The following is a 24,754-nucleotide window of genomic DNA, read 5'->3' as shown; positions in this document are numbered from 1 at the left end:
AAGAACAGAAGGAACTACTTTCACCAGTTAATTCTAAACTAACTAAAACCTGTGCCGTTTATACAATAGCTATGGTCTGTTGTGATAATTTGTATTTTATGTTAAGTTTAGCTTGCTGATGTGCTTTTCAAATCCCATTTGTCAGTTTTAACCTTTGCACTTTCGCAAGCTCAAAAACACGGGCAAAAATAAACATGTTATTACCCTACACTAGAGTCAAATGGATAAGTCTGATGGTTGAACTGTGACTGTGAATTAATTTAATCTTTAGTGACAAAAGTTTAGGTTTTTTAAGTGTTTCCTGAAAGGCAGACAGCGTAGCAAAATGTGCAACTCTATTCACTTTTAATGAGTTACACAAGTGTAACTGAGGCTAGGTCCACACTACCCGCCTGATTCGGCGGGTAGAGATCGATCTTCTGGGATCGATTTATCGCGTCTCATCTGGACGCAATAAATCGATCCCAGAAGCGCTCCCCCGTCGACTGCGGAACTCCTGCTCGCCGAGAGGAGGAAGCGCTGTCGACGGGGGAGCTTGCCTGCGCCGCGTGGACCCGCAGTAAGTAAACTTAGTTCAATCTAGGAAACGTCGACTTCAGCTACGCTATTCTCGTAGCTGAAGTTGCGTTTCCTAGATCGATCCCCCGCCCCAGTGTGGACCAAGCCTGAAGGCATAATTTAGCATTCAGAACATTTTTTGCTGGTGTCAAGGCTGCTTCCCCACTTTGAACTTTAGGGTACAAATGTGGGGGCCTGCATGAAAACTTCTAAGCTTAACTACCAGCTTAGATCTGGTCCGCTGCCACCATCCCAAAGCTGATTCCCTTCCCTGGGTAGCCTTGAGAGACCTTCACCAATTCCCTGGTGAATACAGATCCAAACCCCTTGGATCTTAAAACAAGGAGAAATTAACCATCCCCCCTCCTTTCTCCCACCAACTCCTGGTGGATCAAGATCCAACCCCCTTGGATCTAAAAACAAGGAAAAATCAATCAGGTTCTTAAAAAGAAGGCTTTTAATTAAAGAAAAAGGTAAAAATCATCTCTGTAAAATCAGGATGGAAAATAACTTTACAGGGTAATCAAACTTAAAGAGCTCAGAGGACCCCCCTCTAGTCTTAGGTTCAAAGTACAGCAAACAAAGATAAACACTCTAGTAAAAGGTACATTTACAAGTTGAGAAAACAAAGTAAAACTAACACGCCTTGCCTGGCTGTTTACTTACAAGTTTGAAATATGAGAGACTTGTTTAGAAAGATGTGGAGAACCTGGATTGATGTCTGGTCCCTCTCAGTCCCAAGAGCGAACAACCCCCAAACAAAGAGCACAAACAAAAGCCTTCCCCCCCCCCAAGATTTGAAAGTATCTTGTCCCCTTATTGGTCCTTTGGGTCAGGTGTCAGCCAGGTTACCCGAGCTTCTTAACCCTTTACAGGTAAAAGGATTTTGGAGTCTCTGGCCAGGAGGGATTTTATAGTACTGTACACAGGAGAGCTGTTACCCTTCCCTTTATAGTTATGACAAAAATGTGCAACTCTATTCACTTTTAATGAGTTACACAAGTGTAACTGAAGGCATAATTTAGCATTCAGAACATTTTTTGCTGGTCATGATGCACGAGATAACACATGACACAGAAAGAACCCAGTTTGACTTTCAGATCCCACCTGGAATTTGCAGAGTTGTCAGTTAAGAAAAACAATTCTTGTTTACTGAGCAAATTTGACTGGACTCATTGAGACACAAGATCCCCTCTGCCACCTTAGCCACTCAAGCTCAGCTCTTAATATTGGCCTTTAAATTTTTCCCAAGTAATGTGCTGCCCACAGCCCAAGCATGAACTGAACCTTTTGGATGGAACCTGTTTTTCAATAGATGGTGTGTATCCCTTCTATCAAACCCACAATGCCATTTTTACAGTCTTTTTCCAGAATAGAAATGTGGTTTAACAGGAAGATCTAATTCCCTGGGGTGTGGTGTTCTAACACCGCCATCTTTTGGGGGCTAATGAGGTTAAACAGCTTGTTAGTAGGCCTCTGGGCTTATGAAACATGTTATGCTGTGGCCTGTTTGTTGAAAGAAACCATAAGTGGAAACTAAATGGTTCCAGGAGTGAATGGACAATGCACCTATTCTACCAGGAATAGAGAGGTGTACAGTACAGTACATCAAGAGGCAGAACACTCCTACTATGTGGATTCTGAGGCTGCTATATGGGTTTTGTCTCTTGCTCATTTCTCCCGAACCCCTGACAGAAAGAGCCACAAAGATTAAAGCAAAAACAAAAAACAATATAAATTGAGTCAAAATCTTTCCAACTCATCTATGCATGAGAGGCTTCATTGGTGAGTTAGTTTGGTTTTAAACCTGAACCATTCACTCAACACTGATGCAGTCCATTTGTATGTTTCCAGTTATTGAACAGCAAATCCGCGTCCAGTGTATTAAAATACCTTACCTTACTACTACATATATCCATTGTACTTGATCTCTAATAAAACTCATTACCTCATCACAATATAATGTGATGTGTCAAAGGGAGAAATAATTTAATGCTGTTGGCCAACTAGTGACATGGGTTGTCACACTAAAAATAAATGCTGATCAGTTCATAGCTTTGTGCAGTTCAGCCAGGCATGACAATTTGTAACATCACCCTTCTCTCTGTAAGCACTTTATTACCTATGGATTTGCCTTACACAGCATGGCCTGACTAAAAATTGAGGAAATGAATAGATTCAGATTGTGGAGAATTTCAAATTTATGGTGAACTTTACCTTCATGATTTTTGAATTTATTCTTTTTGACTTGCTCATATTCAAGGGAAACTACCAAGTGGCAGAAGACTCACATAATCTATCACAAAACCTTATATGAATGGAAATATTTTACTGGGTTAATGTTTAAGTCAGTAAAAACAGGCGTTTTTAGTTGCTGATGTGGGTTGTTTTGTGTGTGTTCACAATTTCCTCTGTAGCACTGGAAACCTACTTGCAGCAGAATTCAGGAGTTACAGAGCTCAGGGGACATGACATAAAAGCAGGGCCCTAACCCTGGCCTCTCTACTACAAGACCCTTTGTCTCTGCCTTCTCTCCCCACATTTTCTTTCTCTGTCTCCCCACTCCTCACATTTTCCCTTCCATGCCGGTACTCTGGACTCCCATTGGTGCTCCCTATTTCTGCTGCCTTCACCTTTGTTATCCCTTCTACCCCTATTTTTGCTGAGAGGTGCACAGCTCACCCTGTAGCCATGACCTGTTAAAAATATCCAAAAAAGGTCTTAATGCTACTGCTTATAACAGTGTTGTGAAATAAATGATCTGGAAGCTTCACAGATTTGCCGTGTTTATGGCTTTTAGTTCTGATTAGATTAGAACTCTAGTCACAATTGGAGCTTTCTGACTTGCTGTCAGGGATGTCAGTAATGATCAATTATGTTCCTAATGCCCTCTAAATGAGCAAATCTTACTGTTTTCCCTATTTAAATTCCATTTTATAAGATCAATAAGACTCCAAGCACTGGCACTTCTAGGCGATTATAGCATTTCTTGGAGGGTTAAAGCCACAAAGCCTTCAGTCGTGTCTCTTTTATTAACATCCAAGGTGTGCTATAATCTTCTACAAATGCACTGCCTGAAGTGTACTGTTGCTTAATAATTTACTCTGTCATACTTATCTTCCTCCTGGCATATCCCTAATAGCAGGAAACCATTACCTGTGACGTTCTTTTCTATTGATATTTTCTCTTAATTAACTGTACACCAATCTCTATCGATTCAACATTTAGAGCAAAACTCTGTCAGTAAAACTGTTTTGAACAAAAGTAGCACTATTGAAATGCTATGTGTTGTTAATTATTATTGTTATGGCTGTTCAAATTTACGCCAGGTCTTCAGCATAGATTGAAATTCTTCTGTAATAACTGACTCATCTGTAGGCTAAGAGCATAAGAGGAATAAACGTATTGGCACCGAAGCTGTGCAGTCAAAATACTCACAAAATAAAATTCTCATGGCATATTGGCACGTAAACCAATCTCCCTTCTTTCCTGATGCCTTTGAAGGTGGAATTAAGATATACTGGGTATTGTCATCAAGCTACTCTATCTCTTGGACACATTACCTGCAAACAAATCCATGTCATTATCTCAGTTGTCTTCATTCCACTAACAGTTAATCTAGTAATTTATTTTTCTGTTGTTATTAAACCTATAAATGCGTCCATGTATATGTGTGTATATGCAGTAGACCTGTCACTTTAAAAGTGTCATTATAACCTCATGATTCTGTCACCCAGTGTTTTTCCAGATGCCCCTCAGTGTGGTCCAAACCTGTTAACACTTTATAAATTATGGGCCAAATTTCAAATAAATTGGTGGCTGTGTTGCATTTATCAAACACGTACAGAATGTTTGATACATTGATGCATTTGCAAATATTTCACAAGTACATTTTGTCACCTTTGCTTGAAAATCTAGTCCTAGGTCATAGTCAGAATATTTACAGTATGTTCAGAGTTGTGTTAGTTAATCATTTAAAAATCACTAGCATTAAAATGCTAGTGGATTTGCTTGAAGTTACCCTCATATTGAAGATAAGTACCACGCAGTCCTGGCAGGAGCCTGAACTAATGGGTTACTACCTAGCTTTTCAAGTGATGGCACTGTATTAATGGGACAGTATATTTAGATACAGTGCATCTGACATACTTGTTGTGAGGAGATAAAGGATGAATGAATCTATGAAACCCCAGAGAACATCCTCCTTTCCCAGGGACTAGCTCCCATCCGGATTAACTGACTGTGAGACGATGATGTCTCCCTTGGTATAGTACAAATGCCAATTGGGGTCTAGTGAGGCAAAGGAGAAAGTATAATTGAATGCCTGGGAATCCAGCCATAAGAGAAAGGAAATCTATCTCCCTCCCCCTCCCCGCCCCCAAAAAATCTAAGTTAATTATTTTTTACGGAGCAGTTTTTAAATTTAAAGAATTTCTCATAAACCTGTATAACATATATGACTTACAGGATGGGTACATTTGAATCAGAACAAGTAATTAACGTTCACTTTACTTTCCAGATTGCAGAGCATATATAGTACATATCTAATTGATGAAACAAAAAGGAATAACTTGGCCAAGAAACAGACATTTTCTTCCACGAAAAAGCAGTCTAACCTACACATACACCTGGGAAAGCTTAGAAGATGTTCAGTAATTGCAGAGGTTAAACTTGCAGACCGGCCTTAGTCACTTGTTCTGCTGTTAGAGTTTCCTGAACTGCAATTTACACTGTAAACGTGGGAATTTCAGGGTTTAGAAGGCTTTTTTTGTTAGCTTTTCAATCTGTCTTCTACATCCACAGTTATTAAACATCCTGGCCTTCTGTTTGGATGGCAGAAATCTTATCCACAAATTGATCCAACCTTTTCACTAGAGGATACGGTAGGTGCCAGATGAACATGAGTTTAGATGGGAACTCTTGGTAGATTTCCATTCCTTTCAGTTCTGCAGGGAGTCCCTCCTCCGTGGCAGTAGCACCACACTGGTAACCACCCACGTCGCTTTTCTTCATAACACCAGCTGGTATTTTGGTACTAGGAAAGATTGCCTGAAGAGTATAAAAACAGGAAAGGCTCAGAGGTTTTTCAAGCTGCCAACAACATATTATTCCTTCGTCAGCTGCTGAATTTTATTCCCAGACCCTCTTCCAATATTAAAATGCATATAACAGGAGCAAGCCAAAAATCACTTTACAAAGGAAGCAGATCAAGACACAGGATGAGGCTTTTGAACGTGCTGGCCAGCCTGTTGCCGATTGCTGAGACTGGGTCCCTCACCCCATAGAACCCTGAGAGCCGTTTTCTCTCTGTTTCCCAGTTTATGAGTTAAGTAGGATTATCTTCACTACAGCAGGATCCCAGCATAGGAGTTGGCAGCAGCTAAATTTAAATTCTTTGGGAATGGAAGGGAAGAAATCACAGATTTGGGCTTCATCCTTTAAGTGCTTTTAAAGTTATTAAAGTGGTGTTTGGCTAATAAGTAATGAAACCTGCCTGTAACTCACCAACTGAGATGAATGTATATGTGTTGGTCTTAACCAAGATTCTCCTTCTCTGTCAGCTGTGTAGGGCAAAGGTAACAGCGAAGAAGGCAGATAGCAAAGCTTCTAGACACAGGCTGCTAATGAGCAATGATAATAGAACCATGTAGTTGAGTGGGATCATCAGGTTTTCATGCCTGGAAATAGCAGCTAGCAGAATTCTTTAAGTATCAACATATGTTTAATTTATTGCAATAGCTACTTCTCCCCCCCCCCCCCCCGCACCACTTCTCTACAGAAGTAAACATCCATTGGCCAGTTAAATCAGCTTTAAGGCTGATTTGCACTCCTGAAGACTCTGACCCACTGATTTCAACAGAGTAATTGCTCATTCACACCAAGAATTGGACCATTTAAATGTGTGGCCTGGTAGTAGTGTATTAAATAAATAAACTGTATTACAGTAATATTCAAGTCTACCCTAAATCCTTAAAAGGCTAAAAACTTTCTATGTGTGCTGTGAAAAATCATTGCATTACTTTAGGACATCTAGGTTTGGGTGAGCTTTTCAATAACATTATTGGACATATTTAAGATAGAATTTCAGTCTAAACTTCAAAATGTATTTACTGTTGTAACTTAATAACATCTCCTAAATTAGTGAGGGGTGAACGCCACAAGATTAGGAGTTGGATTCAGACAAGCACTCCAAAGTTTGGAGTCTTATTAGAGTTCTTGAATCTGCAAGATTGAGCTGTTGTATATGAGGTATTTATGGTGCCCCTACCACCATAGTATTAAGGTGTCAGTGTCTGGTGCTGGAAATTGGGAAATAATCCTAAGGACAGGTTTCTCTTAAGGTTTCTAGTGTTTCTTAGTAGGTTGGCAATAGCACAAGTAACTGTTCTTTCCGAATTTCATCATTTCATGTTCCAGTCCCACCCAGAATTTGGAAGCAGAGAGATGAATGCAAATGAAAAGTAATGAGGAGCAAAGATAAATGATCTCACAATGTTCAGAAAAGCTTTGGTCAGTATTAGAAAAGGGTGAAGTTTTGGTGGAAAAAGCAGGTTCTTTTTTCCCCCCCTCCACCAGTTTGTTCATTCCTAATATTGTTATTGGATTGTCGTTTAGTTTCCTTGGTGTTCTATTAGCTCAGTTTGGGCCAAAAGGGAGTCTTCCCTCCTAACAGCAGAGTGTTCATAATGCCCTCCCGCTCTGGGTAGGCACAGAGATCCAGTAGTGCTTTAATATCTCATTAATGACATTAAATTGAGCAATGTTAAATATATGTACATATGACCCGTTTGCAGTTAACTCACAATTCCTGTTACTATTCCTGAAGAGAGTACATACAATATCCTGGAACGGCCTGTTGACAAGGTACCACTATCTCAGTTGTTTATGACTAGGCTTCTTGCTCTGTTATGTATTTGTGCGGTAGAGACTAATTACGGTTGGATTTTCAAAGGTGTTGAGCATTTGTAGCTCCCATTAACTTCCATAGGGTTTGTGGGTACTCAGCACTTCTGGAAATCTGGCCATGTGTGAGTTTTTGCAGCACTGGATGCCATAGTCTATAAAATAATAACTAACAAATGCATATCTCATGAATTTACGGTAGTTACAGCAGTGTGTTTACATGTGCATACAGTGGGGTATAGTGCAAATTAATGGGCTTGATTTTGATCTAATTCTGGTCAGAATTGGATCCACTGTGGGGACAATAGCACAAATACAGAAATTCTCCAGGTGTCAGATAGAGACTATACCTCAAAACAGTGTGTTTGTACATCTGCAGACATAGGGTCAAATAGTGGAGTTTTGAATGTGAAATTATTGCACTGAGATGTGTAAAGGTAGTGAACGACAGTAGGATTATATGCTCAGACACGTTTGTTTTTTTTGATTTTTTTTTAAAAACACTATTGACCAAATTGCAGAGCAATATTGCAGAATTATTTATGATTATATAATCCAATTAGATGGTGTTTGGTAATCCAAGAATTTAATTTAAAAAGTGTGTTACTGGGATATTTAAGAATGGACTTCATCAACTTTAACTCTAGGCTAATACAGTATTTTTTGTTGAAATGTAAACAAGAGATGGGCCTCAAGATTCATTTTAGAGAGACTGGGCAACAGCAAAATTGGAACTTGAGGGTGTTTTGATTATAACAGTGTTTCTCAACCAGGGGTACATGTATCCCTGGGGGTACGCAGAGGTCTTCCAAGGGGGTACATCAACCCATCTAGATATTTGCCTAGTTTTACAACAGGCAACATAAAAGCGCTAACAAAGTCAGTACAAACTACAATTTTATACAAACAATGACTTGTTTGTGCTGCTCTATATACTATACACTGAAAGATAAGTACAATATTTATATTCCAATCCATTTATTTTATCATGATATGGTAAAAATGAGAAAGTGATCTTTCAATAATAGCGTGCTGTGACACTTTTTTGTATTTTTATGTCTGATTTTATAAGCAAATAGTTTTTAAGTGAGGTGAAACTTGGGGGTATACAAAACAAATCAGGCTCCTGAAAGGGGTACAGTAGTCTGGAAAGGTTGAGAACCACTGGGTTATAATATACATTGTTATCATTATACATTTTCAGCAAAAGATACATTTTGAAATATAAGTGTCTAAATCCAGGGCCGCCCAGAGGAGGGGGCAAGTGGGGCAATTTGCCCCGGGCCCTGCAGGGGCCCCCATGAGAGTTTTTCGGGGCTCCTGGAACGGGGTCCTTCACTCAGTCCGGGGGCCCCGGAAAACTCTTGCGGGGCCCGGGCCCCCGGAGCTTCTTCCGCTCCGGGTCTTCAGGGGTAATTCGGCGGCGGGGGGGTCCTTCCACTCCGGGACCCGCTGCCGAAGTGCCCTGAAGACCCGCAGCGGCGGGTCCTTCCGCTCCGGGACCCGCCGACAAAGTGCCCCGATGACCCGCGGCAGGGGGTCCTTCCGCTCCGGGACCCACCGCCGAAGTGCTGGGTCTTCGGCGGCAATTTGGCGGCGGGGGCCCCCCGCCGCCAAAGACCCCAGCCCCCCTGAATCCTCTAGGGGCACTTTGTCTAAATCCCCCTGTCTAAATCCATATCTCAGCACCTAGATACAAGTGGCTTGGTTTCCACAGATGCTGAACACTCACCATTGCCATTAATTTAAAGGAGACTTCCCTAAATTTGGATACAAGTAACTAACATTAGGCACCTAAATGTGAAAACTTTATGTACAGTCATTGCTCTTCTTTTTTGACAGCAGAGGAGGACATTGAAAAGCACTTTTATAATCCATTTTCTAACAACTTTCAAACTACAATTTTAGGAGCACAGTAAGCTCTATCTATCTTCCTATCTGTCTGAAATTACAGCACTAATCACTTCTGTGTCTAGGCACTAAATTATTACACATTATTTGTTATATACTTTTTCATCTATAATGCATTGCATTTTTCATTAGAAAACTTAGCAGATTTTGCAAACTCTGTAGAAGGATGGAGTTCAGTTGTTGCAAAAGCTACTGGTGCCCTATGTGCGTCACTGCCTTTGAGACTCTGGGTTTGTGTATAGCTTCTGCAAGATCCAGAGATTCATTCTTACAGCACTTGGGCTGTCAGACCACTAATGCTGGATATTAGAAACCCAAATCCAGAAAATATGTGTGTCAGAAGTGTCACTGATGTTATGATGTTACCCAGTTGCTATGTGCCATAGTGATGCGCTTCCCATTCCACTCTTTACCTTTCTGTCGCAATGTCAGGGAGCTGGGTGGGAAAACAAGATTTATCACTGAAAAGGGAATTAATAAATATACTATAACTAATATGTTATGCTAACATAATCTTAATCAGGTAATTATTAAAGGACTGCTTGGCCTTTAAGGATATTGATTTAATGGGAATTAATTTAATGTTTGAACACAGTTTGTGTAACATTATCATTGGTAGTGATGCAGAAAATTGGAATGTCAGCTCAGCTGAAAAGAGGTTAGCTTTTCCATTATCACACTGGATCCCAATGCTTATGGAATGCAGTTAATAGACCTCTATTTTATTATTTCAATATATATTTAAATGTTTTGGTTTTATCTAAAAGTCACTGAGTAGAAACAGTGGGTGACAGTATTTATCACTGTGGTGTTTTTTAATCAGGGGCTTGAGTTCCTGTCTAACTGAGACTTATGAAAGTTCATTGGATTTTGTATTTGACTTGCCAGTCCTCCTTCCTTTCCTTTCTCCCTAAAGACATACACATACTCTTTCTATTTTCTGCTTTTCTATCCTCCAGGCTGCTCATCCAGTGTAGGATAAAGCAACAAAAATACTTAATAGGGATAGGTTTATAGTTATGAAAAAGCTACCAGCATAAAAAGATTGAGCAGGCTCAGTGCGCTTCTGCAGGATGTTATAAATAGAATATTTTGAGATAATATGATGCACATTCTAGTCACACCTTAGAAGCTCTTTCTTGTGACCCATTCAGTTTTGAATTGGTAACAGTGTACATAATAGAAACCCATTGTGGGATGGGATATGTGTGTGTAACTCCTGTTTACTTGGTGGATGTTGTATCTGCTCATCCCAGGACTTAATTTGATCTTAGGTGTATATAATGCAAATTAGTTTCCCCCTTTATAGTACTTCTAACAATTAGCTATTCAAGATGTATACACATATGCGTGCACAGGGAGAAGGGGAAGCTATGCCTTTAACAACAAATGATTGAGAAAAAACATAGATTGAGGCCATGTCTGGTAGGCTTTTGCAGAGAGATTCATTTTCAAACAAGTTTTCAATTGAGGAATTCTATAACCATTCTTACCATGTCTTGGCAGGATGTTCCAGAGTGCAGAGGTACAATGGCTAAGTGATTAAGCTTCTCTGTCCCCAGACTGAAACCCCACACAACACAGGCAGCAAGTTGTCCAAACATGGTATCTGAAGAAATTTGTCAAACAGATAACAGGGACTAAAATTCATAAATACTTTGTAGTTTAGCAGTAGGGCCCAAATGCTAGACATACCACATCAAGAGTGTAAACAAGAGGAACTGCTCATAGAAGATTTCATAGATGCAGTACTTATTACTTTACCAATCACAGAAAAATACCTGCAAGAACTGAAAAAGAAGCAAGAGGCAGATGAATTGCTGAGCCATATCATGACTATGCAAAGTGGATTGGAGAAAAACAGACTAAGTCAGAAATTTAACTGAAGACATATTGGACAGTTTCTGTGGATCTTATTTCTTGATGAAGGAGTCCAGACCGATTATCGCTACATCAGTGCAACAGGAAATCCTTGACAAAATGCATGAGGGACCCCGAGGCATTACAAAATGCAGGGAAAGAGCTAAACATTCCGTTTGGTGACCTGAGCTGAGCAAACAACTACAACAGCAAGTTGAGAAATGTGATATTTGTGCTCGCTTGAGAACAAACCCAACAGAACCATTATTACAATCTCCTCTATCAGAAGGGCCACTCTATCTTTTCTATCTGGATAATACAACCTACCTGTTGATGATTAATTATTTCTCAAGATACTTTGAAATAGTCAGGTTGTTTAACACCGCATCAAGTGCAGTTGCTGAAAGAATAAAAACCCATTTTTGCCTGTTTTCGGATTCCAGAGTAAGTCATTTCTGATGTTCGTTTTCAATTTTCCTCTGAGATCTTTAAGAGGTTTACAGATACCAATGGTCATGTCTAGCCTCCATTTTCCCTAGAACAGAGGTTCTCAAACTGGGGGGTGGTGCGGAATATATTCTGTGGGGGAGGCGTGAGAAGCTTTAGGGGGGGAAATTTACTGAACACATTTTAGCCACAGTAATGAATAACTAGCAAAACTGATTCCTCCAGACATATCAGGTCCTCAGATGGCACTGTGCATTGACAGATTTCTGTTATGCTTGCATAGCATTACACAAAGTTGTTGCCATCTGTACGTTAATCCATTTGCTCCGACATGGTGTGCACATTAAATTGTAAGCATAGACCGTAATCGCAGTTTTCCTTTTGCTCTTATTGCAGTGGACCATTGGCTCTGTTTGAATCAATGCCTTACTGTTTTTAATATGTAATGAGAGTTGCATGTTGATTTTTTTCCCATCGGTATATGTGCTTGTGTGGCGGGGGGGGAGGGAGGGTGCCTAAACTACTACAGATACAAAGAAGGGGGCACAATCAAATAACTTTGAGAATCACTGCCCTAGAGCAGTGGTTCCCAAACTTGTTCCGCCGCTTGTGCAGGGAAAGCCCCTGGAGGGCTGGGTCGGTTTGTTTACCTGCCACATCCGCAGGTTCGGCCGATCGTGGCTCCCAGTGGCTGCGGTTCGCTGCTCCAGACCAATGGGAGCTGCTGGAAGCGGCGCGGGCTGAGGCACCTTAAAGACTAACAGATTTATTTGGGCATAAGCTTTCATGGGTAAAAACCTCACTTCTTCAGATGCAACTTTCTTCTAAATCTTCAGATTCTCATCTTGCCCTTTTGGCTTACCAGTCAACACCTCTACAAAGTGGATTCAGCCCTGCAGGACTATTCATGGGAAAGAAGTAGAGTTCCATTATCCCAAACATCCCTTCCCAAATGGATGCTTATTAGCCTGGCTTCCTGAGACTACAAAGAAAGAAGATTAATATAAACCCTGTCGGAAGCAGGACTTTGGCAGGCACCACAGAGATCATGTCTAGGTGAAAGATTCTCAAGAAAAGGGGACAGTGCAGTGACATGCAGGAACCCCACACTCCTACTTTGTTAGTGTGCCAGCAGGAATCATCCATCAGAGCTGGTGTCATTTTGTTGGGTCACCAGGTGGACATCTGGTACACCCTGATTGATACCGCCCCGACTGAACCTGTGAAATACTCTATCTACCCACATAGAATGAGGAGTGTGTCCTGTAGATCCTCTCCCTGAGATGAGATATCCAACTACAGAAAGGTAGTCTCCTACATTCCTGGAGAATGACATAAGATCTTGAGAAGTAAAGAAAATCAGAAGACTGGTAGACTAATGTCTTAAAAGGCAGAATAAATCCCTGACCCAAGGCTGAAGGTTCAAGAAATCTACTCTGTCCTTCATAGGGCTTGTGTTGATAGTTCATTCCTACTACATGTTGTTCTTTAATGAAAAGTTTGGATAAAGGTGTCACAAACCTGTCCTCAACAGAGTGCCCCCTGAGGAGCTACATGGTGAAGTAAACAAAACAGTCTGCAGTCAGCAAACAGGATTAAATAAAGGTATGAAGAAAAAGACGGAAGGAAATATACCATTAAAGAAGGAAAAGAAACTCAGTATATATCCTGGTCAGGATATTGGCTTCTCTTACTTTAATTGTGATCTTGGAAGTATCACAATCCCCTTCAGAGTTCACTGGGCCTCCATTACAAGTCTTAGTCTCATTCCCCTTCTTAGCTCAGGGGATCTGTGGCCTCCTTCCACAAACTCAGGGACTCTGGCCTCTCTCTCTCTCTCTCTCTCTCTCTCTCTCTCTGGGAGCTGGGAAGCACAACAGCCTGTTCCCTTGGGGGAGTTCCCTTCTTTTAGCACCTCCTCCAGTCCTCACATAATTAGCAGGTACAGAGGGGCGGGGCCACTCCAGCCCAAAGCAGCTTCTTAACCCCTTACATGCAGGTGTGGGGTTCATATACTCTGTCATAAAAGGTTTTATCACCCTTTGCTTTTCACAAATGCATTCCACTTTCTGAACGTTTACAGCCACTATTCAGTGTGGCCACTGAGGGAATATAGCAAGGAGGTAAGAGTCTGTATATACAGGAAATAAAGACAGTCTTGCATTCACCCTGAGCACATCCTGGGTCTCTGTAATCTCTCCATGAACTGTGGGCCATACCCTGAGCTAACTTAAAATCAATGGTGGCACCGTTGCTTGAGCGTGCAGCTGAGCATCTGACCCTATGTCATCTTCTATGTTAGGAAAGCACATAACAGACTTTGGGCACTACTACTGTTTAAATAATAATACATGATCAAGTGCCACCTCTTTAGAAAATGAGAAGAAAACAAAAAATTGCTTTACCCAACAACTCCTATCATGAGAGAGACTCAGCTGGCATTCAGAATTAATGCAACCAGTACTCACACCGACTCTTGTATAGCAATATAATATCTGTGCCCCTCCCCAGTTTGCTGTTTGAAAGAGCACAGTTAATCTGAGAACCAAATTATCTGAAATTTTTCATTGCTGAAAACCGACTACATTCTGGGGTCAAAAAAGAAAGATATCATAGAGGAAAAAAGGGTAGCAAAAAAAAGCTATGGTGAGCACTTGTATATATTGTTCAGGAACATGTAAAAACTGGCTGCTGGTCCTGTCTCGTGCTCAGTTCCTTTCCAACCCTCATTCACTGCTGCAATCTGTTAATATTTGAAAGGCAGAGTAACTCAGCTACTGACTTACAAACTTTATTTGTATCAATGTGAACTAAGGAGGCAACCCCAATTCAAGAAGCCATATTCTTCCCTTATAGGATACAAGTAACAAGTCACTTGATGTTAATTTTATCCCACAGTGTGAGAATCCAAACTCAGGATGTAATGGGCATCCCACATGAGATGGAGATTAATGTACTTAAAGCAATTCAAGGAGACATGACAAAATATGGATGAAAAATGAGAAGCCTAGAATAAGAGCTCTTTATCGTGAGAGAGATTTCAACAACTTCTGAACTTCAGTTATGTTACAGCTGCCAGAAATAGAATCATGGGACTGGAAGGGACTTCAAGAGGTCATCTAGTCCAGTCCCCTGCACTCATGGCAGGACTAAGTATTATCTCTAGACTATCCCTGAAAGGTGTTTGTCTAATCTGCTCTTTAAAATCTCCAATGATGGAGATTCCACAACCTCCCTGGGCAATTTATTCCAGTGCTTAACAACCCTGGCAGTTAGGAAGTTTTTCCTAATGTCCAACCTAAACCTCTCTTGCTGCAGTTTAAGCCCATTGCTTCTTGTCCTATCCTCAGTGGATAAGAAGAACAATTTTTCTCTCTCCTCCTTGTAACAACCTTTTATGTACTTGAAAACTGTTATGTTCCCCCATCAGTCTTCTCTTTTCCAGACTAAACAAATTGGTCTAAACTGTTCCCAACAGACTTGCAAGTTTTTCATTTGTGAAAATGTAAACTGTGCTACTCTGTTCTATAGAATCTAAGGCTTTCTATTCTATTCTATTCTATCATTCTAAGGATTACATTGACTAGAGCTGGTTGAAATATTTTTGGCAAAAGGAAACGTTGAAGCATATCAGTTCTGATGATGTTTTTTTGGAGGGGAGGACAGTGCAGTAAGAGGCTTGTACTTCATAGCCTGGTGATTAAGGCACTGGTTTTGGATGAGGGAGATCTAAGTTGAAGTCCCTTCTCTGCCTGATTCAGAATGATCTGGGATGAAAAACTATTCTGAAGCAGGGTCTCCTGCATCCTAGACCAGTGAAAACCTCTGGTTTTGGTCCAAAACCAGACATTTTGACACAATTCTAGTTTTTGTGAGAACATCTGAGTTTGTTTTTGCTCCATGGCAGAATGAAACCAAATTTTGAAACCTCAAAAGTTGCCATGAAACGAAATTGTTGTCCTCCAATCAGCAGTCATTCGGACCTGATTCCTAGCCTTTGTAAGGAGCGGTACATAGCTGCATCTTCCCCGGAGGAGCCCTGAGAGTTTACAATCCCTTTCTTAGCCCCCATGATGTATTTATTGTGCCCATTCAAAGTGCCACACCTTATCCCCCTGCGCTGATTCAGCTCAGCTGGCCAGCCCTTTGAGGGGCAGAGCCAGGGGCTGCCCCCATTCCCCACCAACTTGCTCATGGCAGAGAAAAGCAGTCCTCCAGAGTCTGATCTCCTCCTCCCCCAATCCCCAAGTATGAGAAGGCCATAAAGGACAGGGAGCTTCTGCACCCGTTGCTTAACTGCGTGGCTGCTTAATGGGAAGTGACAGTCCTGCCCCAATAGAGCAAATTTTTCAGATTTCATGCCAAAAAGAAAAAAAAATCATGTTTGTTCCAATAAAGATATTGAAAAAGGTGCAGGATGCTAGCCGTAATACAGCTACCCATTTGCTTTAATTATGGTTGCATAATACATTTCTTTTTGTGACTGTTAAACTAATGTGTTTAACTTCTAAGTATTACACATTACCATTGTGGATGTTAAATCAATATTAAATCAGCTTGGGAGCCTTGTTTACAGGCTCTGACATTGGGATCTACATGCCCACTATCTACATGTCTAGTGTCACAAATGCCAGCACTGGACTTGGAAATGCCAACTGTAATTTCAAGTTTAAAAAGAAACATTTCACCATTTATTCACGGTGACAAGGGCTTTTTTTTTTAAATTCTGTGATCTTTCATTGTTCTGCGCTGGGCAAATGAGTGCAGCTTTCCTTGAAACCAGCAATTGACATACCCTTGAAAAACAAGGTGGTTGCATACCACTCTAACTGTTTTGAATGATTCACATTCAGTCCCATGCTGAGTAGCAGGTTGTCTCCAGGCTGTGGTACATGCTGTCTGTGCCATTCTTCAGCTAGCTAACCCCTCTTCTCACCCAGAGCCTCACCTTACATTGTTCTTCACTCTCAGTAGTCTTCAAACCTACTGGCTGTAAGAGAGAATAACTTAGAGTATTGGAAACTTGAATTAGAATTGTACAGGAATCACATTATCCCTCAGACAGTATTGTTTTCTCTGATCTTTGTGTCTGTCCAATAATGTAGTAGGTTGTTCCATGTTGTCGGGGCAACATGATTTTTCCCCAGCCTGCTGATACATTACTAGAAGAATTGTCAAGGAAAGGGGAATAAACAGAAACACATGAAGACTAAGGATGAATTGACTTTCTGAAGTAGGCAAGAATTACCTACAAATTCAGGTTATTACTAGGCGTAATTAAGGAGAGCCATTTTAGATAAAAGTGGTGGCAGGACTAAAAATGTTCTCTTTCTCTATCGTGTCTATGATAACATAGCTCTTATTAGCAAATTTCCAGTATAGTTTACTTAGGAAAATATCTTTTTTAAAAATTAGAGTGACAAGTAGGGTGAGATAATATCTTTTATTGGACCAACTTCTGTCCAACAAAAGATATTACCTCACCCACCTTGTCTCTTTAATATCCTGGGATCAACAAGGCTACAGCAACACTTTTAAAAATTATTCTTCATTCATAGTGTTTCATTCCTAAACACAGTGTGAAGAATTAAATATGGATTCAATTTAAGTGACTTTCAGTGAACATAAAAGGTGTCAGATTGCACTGACGATTGGATCCTGTATTTATCCACAAAATAGTGCACAATGAGCGGCAGTATGAGCTTCCCCCATACCATCCTACCAATGTGGAAGGGGCAAGACTAGAGGATATTTCATGTCTGTATTCATTAATGTTGGACTTGAGTGGAAGTTGTGGATGTGCAGAACTTTCCAGGATTGAGCTCTAAGTGCTTAGCCTCTGGTAAAACTGACAACGGAGTGCTAATTAGTGGTGCTTTTTGTTATAGGGACATGTATGTGTCCTTTAGGAACTGGAATGAGACCAACCAACTCATTTCACACAGGTCACCTAACATCTGTCAGACGGTAATGACTTTCAATCGTTACCAACGTAGGGCTATATTCTATTGTGTTTTGCTGGTGTGATGTGAGAGGAAGGTGACAGGAGGAGTGTTTAGGAAGTCTATATGTATAGCCCCATATATATTATGTGTATTTTAATATATGTATGGTAATATAATATTGTAGATAATATATTTTGTGGCATATATATTAGGAACCCCTAATGGACAAAAAAGCACTAAGGAAACGGTGTCCATAAACCATAGCCCCAGTGTGCCTGCATATAAGTCTGTCCTGGATGATCTGCTTGGCTGTCTCCCTACTACATATGCTACAATCATTACCAACCAGTGCTAGCTGAGTATCCAAAATGCTCCTTTTCATACCAACAGAAATGTGCACCCAATAATGCATTTACCAGACTCATCCCATAAAATCCTGGCAGGATTTTAAGAAGAATCTGCCAGCTTTTCTGCTCCCCATAGAAGCACTAGCCAGCAGATGACTTGATCCTCAGACTACATATGCACTAATGACAAAGGCTGCATAACCTACTGCCACTATCCTGAGCCACTGAGTTCCTCCCTGCCCTACCAAAACAGTGAGTTTAGATGAAAACAAAGCAGAGTTTTCTCTTATAAGGTTAGAGGTCATAATAAGTGTCTGAGCTGACTGTACAAGAACAGCATAGCATGAAATCCTTCTGTTTCATCCACCTAATAAAACTCCAAAGAAAGGATCTTATGGCAGCAAAATGTCACTCTTTCAATTTCTGCTCCTCTTTTGCAAGGGAATGAGGAGCTTGACTCTGTCGCTGAGAGAAAGCATTGGAATGCAGTTGCTGTCTGTGCTTTCTCAAAATGCCTGTTTTTAAAGCATCCGTGTGAAGGATGGGGTCTGAGTGGGACTGAGGTACATTTCATACCAGGGAAGTGCAGAACTATTTTGAAATGCATTCCCTACAAAAATGGTGAAAAGTTGTACCAGCATATAAGGAAATGTGTGCTGCATGCCGATCTGTGTCCTCAAGCTGCAGTCATTAACTATTGATGGTGTAAGCAGCAGCTCTGTTGATAAATGGCAGGTCTTTTTCACAAACAGCTGTGTGCACTACAGAGACTTCCTGCTGAACCACACATTTTCAGATATTTAAAGCCTCGTTAATAATGTGGGTTTGAAAGAAGAATGCACAGAAGTGGGGGTGGGAAGAAACTTCAGATGGAAAGAAGGACCACTTTGAGCAGTATCAGGATGCTGGGGGGAGGGGGAGACGTATAAATGGTTAGATCAGCTCCCCAATAAATAGGATCCTTGTTTGAGAATTTCAACTGTGCATAAAAAGCAGGTGGGTGACTTTCAATGGTCCTCTTCTTTCTGCCAACTCATTTCAATTAAAAACAGTGGGAAGCTACTTTTAGTTTTATTCATGAGGTTGAAAAATGAAATTGCAAGCAGGGCTAAGAAATTGCTGGCATCCGCTTCATCTCCCCACCTATTTCAATTTAATTCAGAGCTAAACTGCAGGGATTGGCACCTGAAGGTTAAAAGAACAATCAACCTGTTGGGTTAATTTGGTATCTCCGTCTATTTTCATTTGATTGTCATTTATTTTTGATTGAAAGATTCCAAATGCATTACAAAAACCCCTGTAAAGTGGAAATATCCCATTAAAGGATTTCATTTACAACTTGTGCTGGACATGAAACCAGGTCTTCAAAAGTTAAAGTTAATTTTGGTCTTCAAAAAGTCCTAATGTTGAAATAGCATCTACTGATATGATCAGGAGATTCTTATTTCAGATAATTATACGGCATATTGGAAATAGGAGGAAATGTATTTCTGACTGCATAAGTCTAATGTAGATCTTGTCTTTTTTAATACTGGAGTTTTTAAAAGGCAGTGGAACCCACTTATAATTAATTCAGGTAGAGTGAAACACAATGTATAGTGAAGTAGAATAAAAGCCTCATATTCTTTTAAAACATGCCAATGCACAGTTGCATATAATGTGGGTTTGAAAGAAGAATGCACAGAAGTGAGGGGTGGGAAAAAGCTTCTGATGGAAAGAAGGCCCACTTTGAGCAGTACCAGCTTTCGTACGTACAGACGTTAACAAAACTCTGAAATTGTCAGTAGTATTCAGAGATGAATTAAAATTCTAGGTAGACTCAAATTGCAACTGAAAAGGATCTTATTCTCATTTATACTTAAAATGAGTGTAACTGTAATTTACATGAACTCTCAGACCACTTTACACTGCCAGAGCAGCGTGAAGAGGTTTAAGTGCAAGTGAAAATCAAGCATAAAGTGTTTATAGCTGATTCAACTTACAGTAAGCTGTCAGTGCTTACAGAACCCCTTTGATCTTTGTAAAATCTAGTGACTGAATCTAGGTTGTTTTTTTAAGAATGGTAAAGAAAATACATAGAACTAAGTTTGAGCTGAATATCATTTTACAAAACTTGGATAAAAACTATTAAGCTTTTTTCTTCTCCCTTGGATTTTGCAATAAGGCTAAATACAGTTGGACTGTTTATTTAGATTTTTTTTTTAAACAAAACAAATTAAATCTCTGGCGCTGGACTCATTTGTTCAAAATACCAGTTTAAGGTTGTCTTTATTTCTGGTGACCATTAGTGTCATTCTCTGAATGCTCTGTATGATAGGAAATTTGGGTAACAGAAATTATGAGATTAGATTATAAATCAAGATTGTTCTTCCTTAGGAAGAGAGGGGAAACCTCCTTCCTCATCCCTTTCTTTAGTATTGTTAGAAGAAAGAGGGGAATTGAGGAAAAACTTGAACGCCCAATAGAATTTCTGAAAGAAAAGGAGAATGAATCTCTAAGAAACATACGCAGGTCTGGTTGTCTAGTCGGAAATTCCTGTTCTTGTGATGGACTTTGGAATCCAGAACATTCACACACCAACAGGAAGGAATGGAAGGAAGAAAAGTTGACAGACTCTGGGTGAGATTTTCAAAAGCACTCAGCATTGATCTGATTCTGCTTCCACTGAAGTCAAGCTAAAACTCCCATTGATTATGGCGTGAGCAGAACTCGCCAACAGAGTACTCTTAAAATCCTACTCAGAAAGTCTATATCAATTTACCACTCTTTTTGACCAGTAGTTTCTAAAGGACATAAGGAAAGAGAGAGGTAAGGAGAATTATTTGAATTGGAGTTTGTCTGAGAAAACTTCCTTAACATGAAAAGCCTGTGTATAAAACAATCAGCCTTCCATGTATGCAGTAGCTAGGGAGAAGAAAAGGAAAGCATCGTAGACAATCAAGGAAACAGGTTAACTATGATTGCATACTGCACTGATTTGTCTATCTTTGGTTATTTCTAGCTGTGACAATTTCTACCCCTGAGCTTTATTTTTTTAGACAATGATTTTTCTTTCATTCTTCCTGTGTGTGATTTTGAATGAACTCATTGAAATAGAAAAGAACTACTTCAAAAATGTCAGACCAACGTGTTTGGTGGATGGGCAGAAATTGTTTGTTTAAAGAATGACCTATATGCTTGTTGCTAGATTATATCTTGGTGAATGTTATGCTTTTGGACCATGTGATTATTCCACATTGCTATTGACAAAATTAGAATAAATTAAGCTGTGTAGTAGTTTTGAGTGCTGCAAAACAAATTCTGTGTGCCACCTCAAAGTGGGTACATTTCATTGCTGGTGAAGTTACTGCTTACCTAGCTAACAGGGTAGTTGAGGCTGACATAATGTTTGCAAAGCACTTTTGAGATTAAACAAACTATATAAAATAACAGTATATTGTTCTACTTCAGTATAAATGGAGTTTCTGTATATTTGAGCTCACTTTAAGCAGATTCTACATATATTTGCGACATCTGCAACAGCACATCTGGCTATCATCACAGCTGTAAAAAAAAATTGTGCTTTTGTTTTTTGTTTTAAGAAACTCCATCAGCTCCAAAGCATAGGGAGAGCTTAATTAAAGCATTAAAGAAATCTGTAAGGAAAAGAAATATCATAGGTGCTTAAATATGCTGTTTTTGTTCTGAGCTCATGAAATCTGTCTCCCGTACTGGACTAACTGTCAGATGAATCACCGTTAAATACACAGTGATGAAGGAGTTCATAGAAAGCCTCTTGGAGTGGAGGTGTGGGCTCCCTTTAACACTCTTCTTTGTATAGAAATTATGGTTCAAATCCTGCTCACTTTACTAATAAAAGTATTCCACTGATAGTGTCACTGTTTACATAATCAAGGCATTAACAGTGAAGGTTTGGCTCTGCGTCATGCAAATGAGAGCTCTAATTTTCCTCCTTCTGTCCAACAGGAGGAGAAGTTCCTTATACGACACTGGCAACGCGAATGATGATGGGCGCCTGGTGGCTTTTTGCTCTGATTGTCATCTCGTCTTACACAGCAAACCTAGCAGCTTTTCTCACAATCACTCGTATTGAGAACTCCATCCAGTAAGTGGACAAAGAACAGACGGTGGGTGTGTGGGTGTGTCTGTGTGGGTGTGTAAGTATATGAAAAGGTGGAAACCCTGAGAAAAAACACTCTTTAGCCAATATTCTTTGGGGCAGAATGTCTCGCAGATCAATCTAACTGGTAACTTACTGCAAGCTAATTACTTTTCTCAGGCACAAAGAAGTTGATGTCCCTTAGACGTATATATATTCTAAAGGAAATGGTTACTGTCTAAAAGGTTTGAGGAAGTAGAACCTGGAACAGTTATTTAATGTCTGTGGTTGTCAGACGTCCCCCACGAAAAGGTGCTATTATATCAGTGTTTGAAATGGAAAAATAAGTATTGAAGTGCTCCCCCTCCACACTCTCCAGTTGTAATCAGCCCCAAGAGTCTGTATCCTGACCCTTTCATGGCAGTTAGTCAAAGAGTTGGCTGTTTCTGAGGGTTTAAAATGAAACTCCCCCTTTTCTGCCAGGAAAATGCAATCAAATGTGTTAATATGAATGAATAAATAAAATTAACAGACCCATTCTCTCCTTCATTTAGACCCATTCTCTCCTTCATTTTAAGCTCGTATTTTTGCCATATCATTTTCCTCACACTTTCTTCTTGCGACCTGTCTGCTACTTTCTCCTTTCCCTTTGTATTTACTCTCCTTTTCCTCTCTGCATCTCCACATCTTGTTATTTCTCTGTCTCCCTCCCAGGATTGCTCGTGTCTTCCCCTGTCTAAGAGTAGATCTATACTGCATTCTGAGGTGTGGTTGCAGCCTGGGTAGACATACCTGTGTTTGCAAGGATAAAAATAGCAATGCTGATACTGCAACACAGTCTTCAGGTGAAGACTGCACCACGAGTACATACCAAGGGGCCACAGAATGCTTTCACAGCCCACACTTCAGCCTGGGCACCTGTCTAGAGTGCTATTTTAGCTGTACTAGCATGGCTAGAGCTATCACAGGTATGTCTACCCATGCTTGGTCACACCTTGGATTGCAGGGTAAGCGTACCCTTGGTTACTATTAGCTATCTTTCCATCTGACCCCCTGTGACGGGTTAGATCACAGAACCCCCTTTGGGAGCTGCCACCTGATGTGCCAAGACTACTTCTGCTCCTGCTTTCCCTGCCAAGCTCGGGACCCCAGCACCCTGTCTTGCTGAGCCAGACATGCCCGTCTGCTCCAACACAGACCCAGGGCCTGAATTACTTGCTCCAAAACTGCAGACTTAACTGAAAGCAGTTTACAGAAGTGTTCTTGTCTTTAACACTCAGATGCCCAACTCCCAATGGGGTCTAAAACCCAAATAAATCCGTTTTACCCTGTATAAAGCTTATACAAGGTAAACTCATAAATTGTTTGCCCTCTATAACACTGATAGAGAGAGATGCACAGCTGTTTGCCCCCCCAGGTATTAATACATACTCTGGGTTAATTAATAAGTAAAAAGTGATTTTATTAAATACAGAAAGTAGGATTTAAGTGGTTTCAAGTAGTAACAGACAGAACAAAGTGAATTACCAAGTGAAATAAAATAAAACACGCAAATCTAAGCCTAATACAGTAATACAATTGAGTACAGATAAAATCTCACCCTGAGAGATGTTTCAATAAGTTTTTCACAGACTGGATGCCTTCCTAGTCTGGGCACAATCCTTTCCCCTGGTACAGCCCTTGTTTCAGCTCAGGTGGTAGCTAGGAGATTCCTCATGATGGCTCCTCCTTTGTTCTGTTCTACCCATTTATATATCTTTTGCATAAGGCAGGAATCCTTTGTCCCTCTCTGGGTCCCCCCCCCCCCTTCTTAATGGAAAGACACCAGGTTAAAGATGGATTCCAGTTTAGGTGACATGATCACATGTCACTGTAAGACTTCATTACCCACTTGCCAGCACACACGTATACAGGAAGACTTACAGGTAAAACAGAGCTATCTTCAGTCAATTGGTTAATAGGAGTTATCAAGATTTCAAACCACCATTAATGGCCCACACTTTGCATAATTACAATAGGCCCTTAGAGTTATATTTTATATTTCTAGTTTCAGATACAAGAGTGGTACATTTATACAAATAGGATGATCACACTTAGTAGATTATAAGCTTTGTAATGATACCTTACAAGAGACCTTTTGTAAAAAGCATATTTCAGTTATATTAGCATATTTTTATAAAATTATATAAAGTGCAAGTCACACCTCCCATCTCCTTTTTCAGGTCTCCCTATGTATTTCTCTCTCCCTCTTACCATAGGAACCTTTATCTCTACTTTACTCCTCCTCTGTTCTTCAAACTCATGACTCCCTCCACAAACAGCACTCCGTGTGTCATCATCTCCCACCCCACCCACCAAAATCGCTGTCTCTCTTCTTACCAAAAACCAGAAACTGTATATGGGAGGGAAGGCAAAGATTTTGGAAAGACGCAGAGACTTTGATGAAGAAGGGGGGGAACATAGTCTCTTACCCCCATAAAAAATGTCTGTTCCCTCAGGAAGGGAGCCCCTATATGTCTTCCCTCCCCCCTCCCCCCGCAAGAACATGTCTCTTCCCAACCCCCTATAAATATCTGTCTGATTTTGTCACTTCTCCAAATGTCACTCTGCCTCCCCTTCCATGACCCCACCACTAATTTTGCCTCCCCCTTCCTTCATCTCCCATACAAGAAGGGAGTTCTAGC

The 24,754-nt window shown here is 40.4% G+C and overlaps 1 protein-coding gene across 2 annotated transcripts in view; it reads left to right on the top strand.

Annotated features, from left to right (window-relative positions):
- The window catches only part of GRID2 (glutamate ionotropic receptor delta type subunit 2), a 1,035,124-nt gene that overhangs the window by 843,445 nt on the left and 166,925 nt on the right, over positions 1–24,754 (top strand). For both annotated transcript variants that reach the window (XM_065405037.1, XM_065405036.1), the window contains one exon: positions 21,938–22,076. In XM_065405037.1, coding sequence (XP_065261109.1) covers positions 21,938–22,076 — 139 coding nt within the window. The remainder of the gene's footprint in view (positions 1–21,937; positions 22,077–24,754) is intronic.

The sequence above is a fragment of the Emys orbicularis genome, chromosome 5 (assembly GCF_028017835.1).
Source record: "Emys orbicularis isolate rEmyOrb1 chromosome 5, rEmyOrb1.hap1, whole genome shotgun sequence".
NCBI classification, from domain to species: domain Eukaryota; kingdom Metazoa; phylum Chordata; order Testudines; family Emydidae; genus Emys; species Emys orbicularis.
The sequence above is the reverse complement of the archived record's forward strand: the minus strand, read 5'-3'. Positions and strand labels throughout refer to the sequence as shown.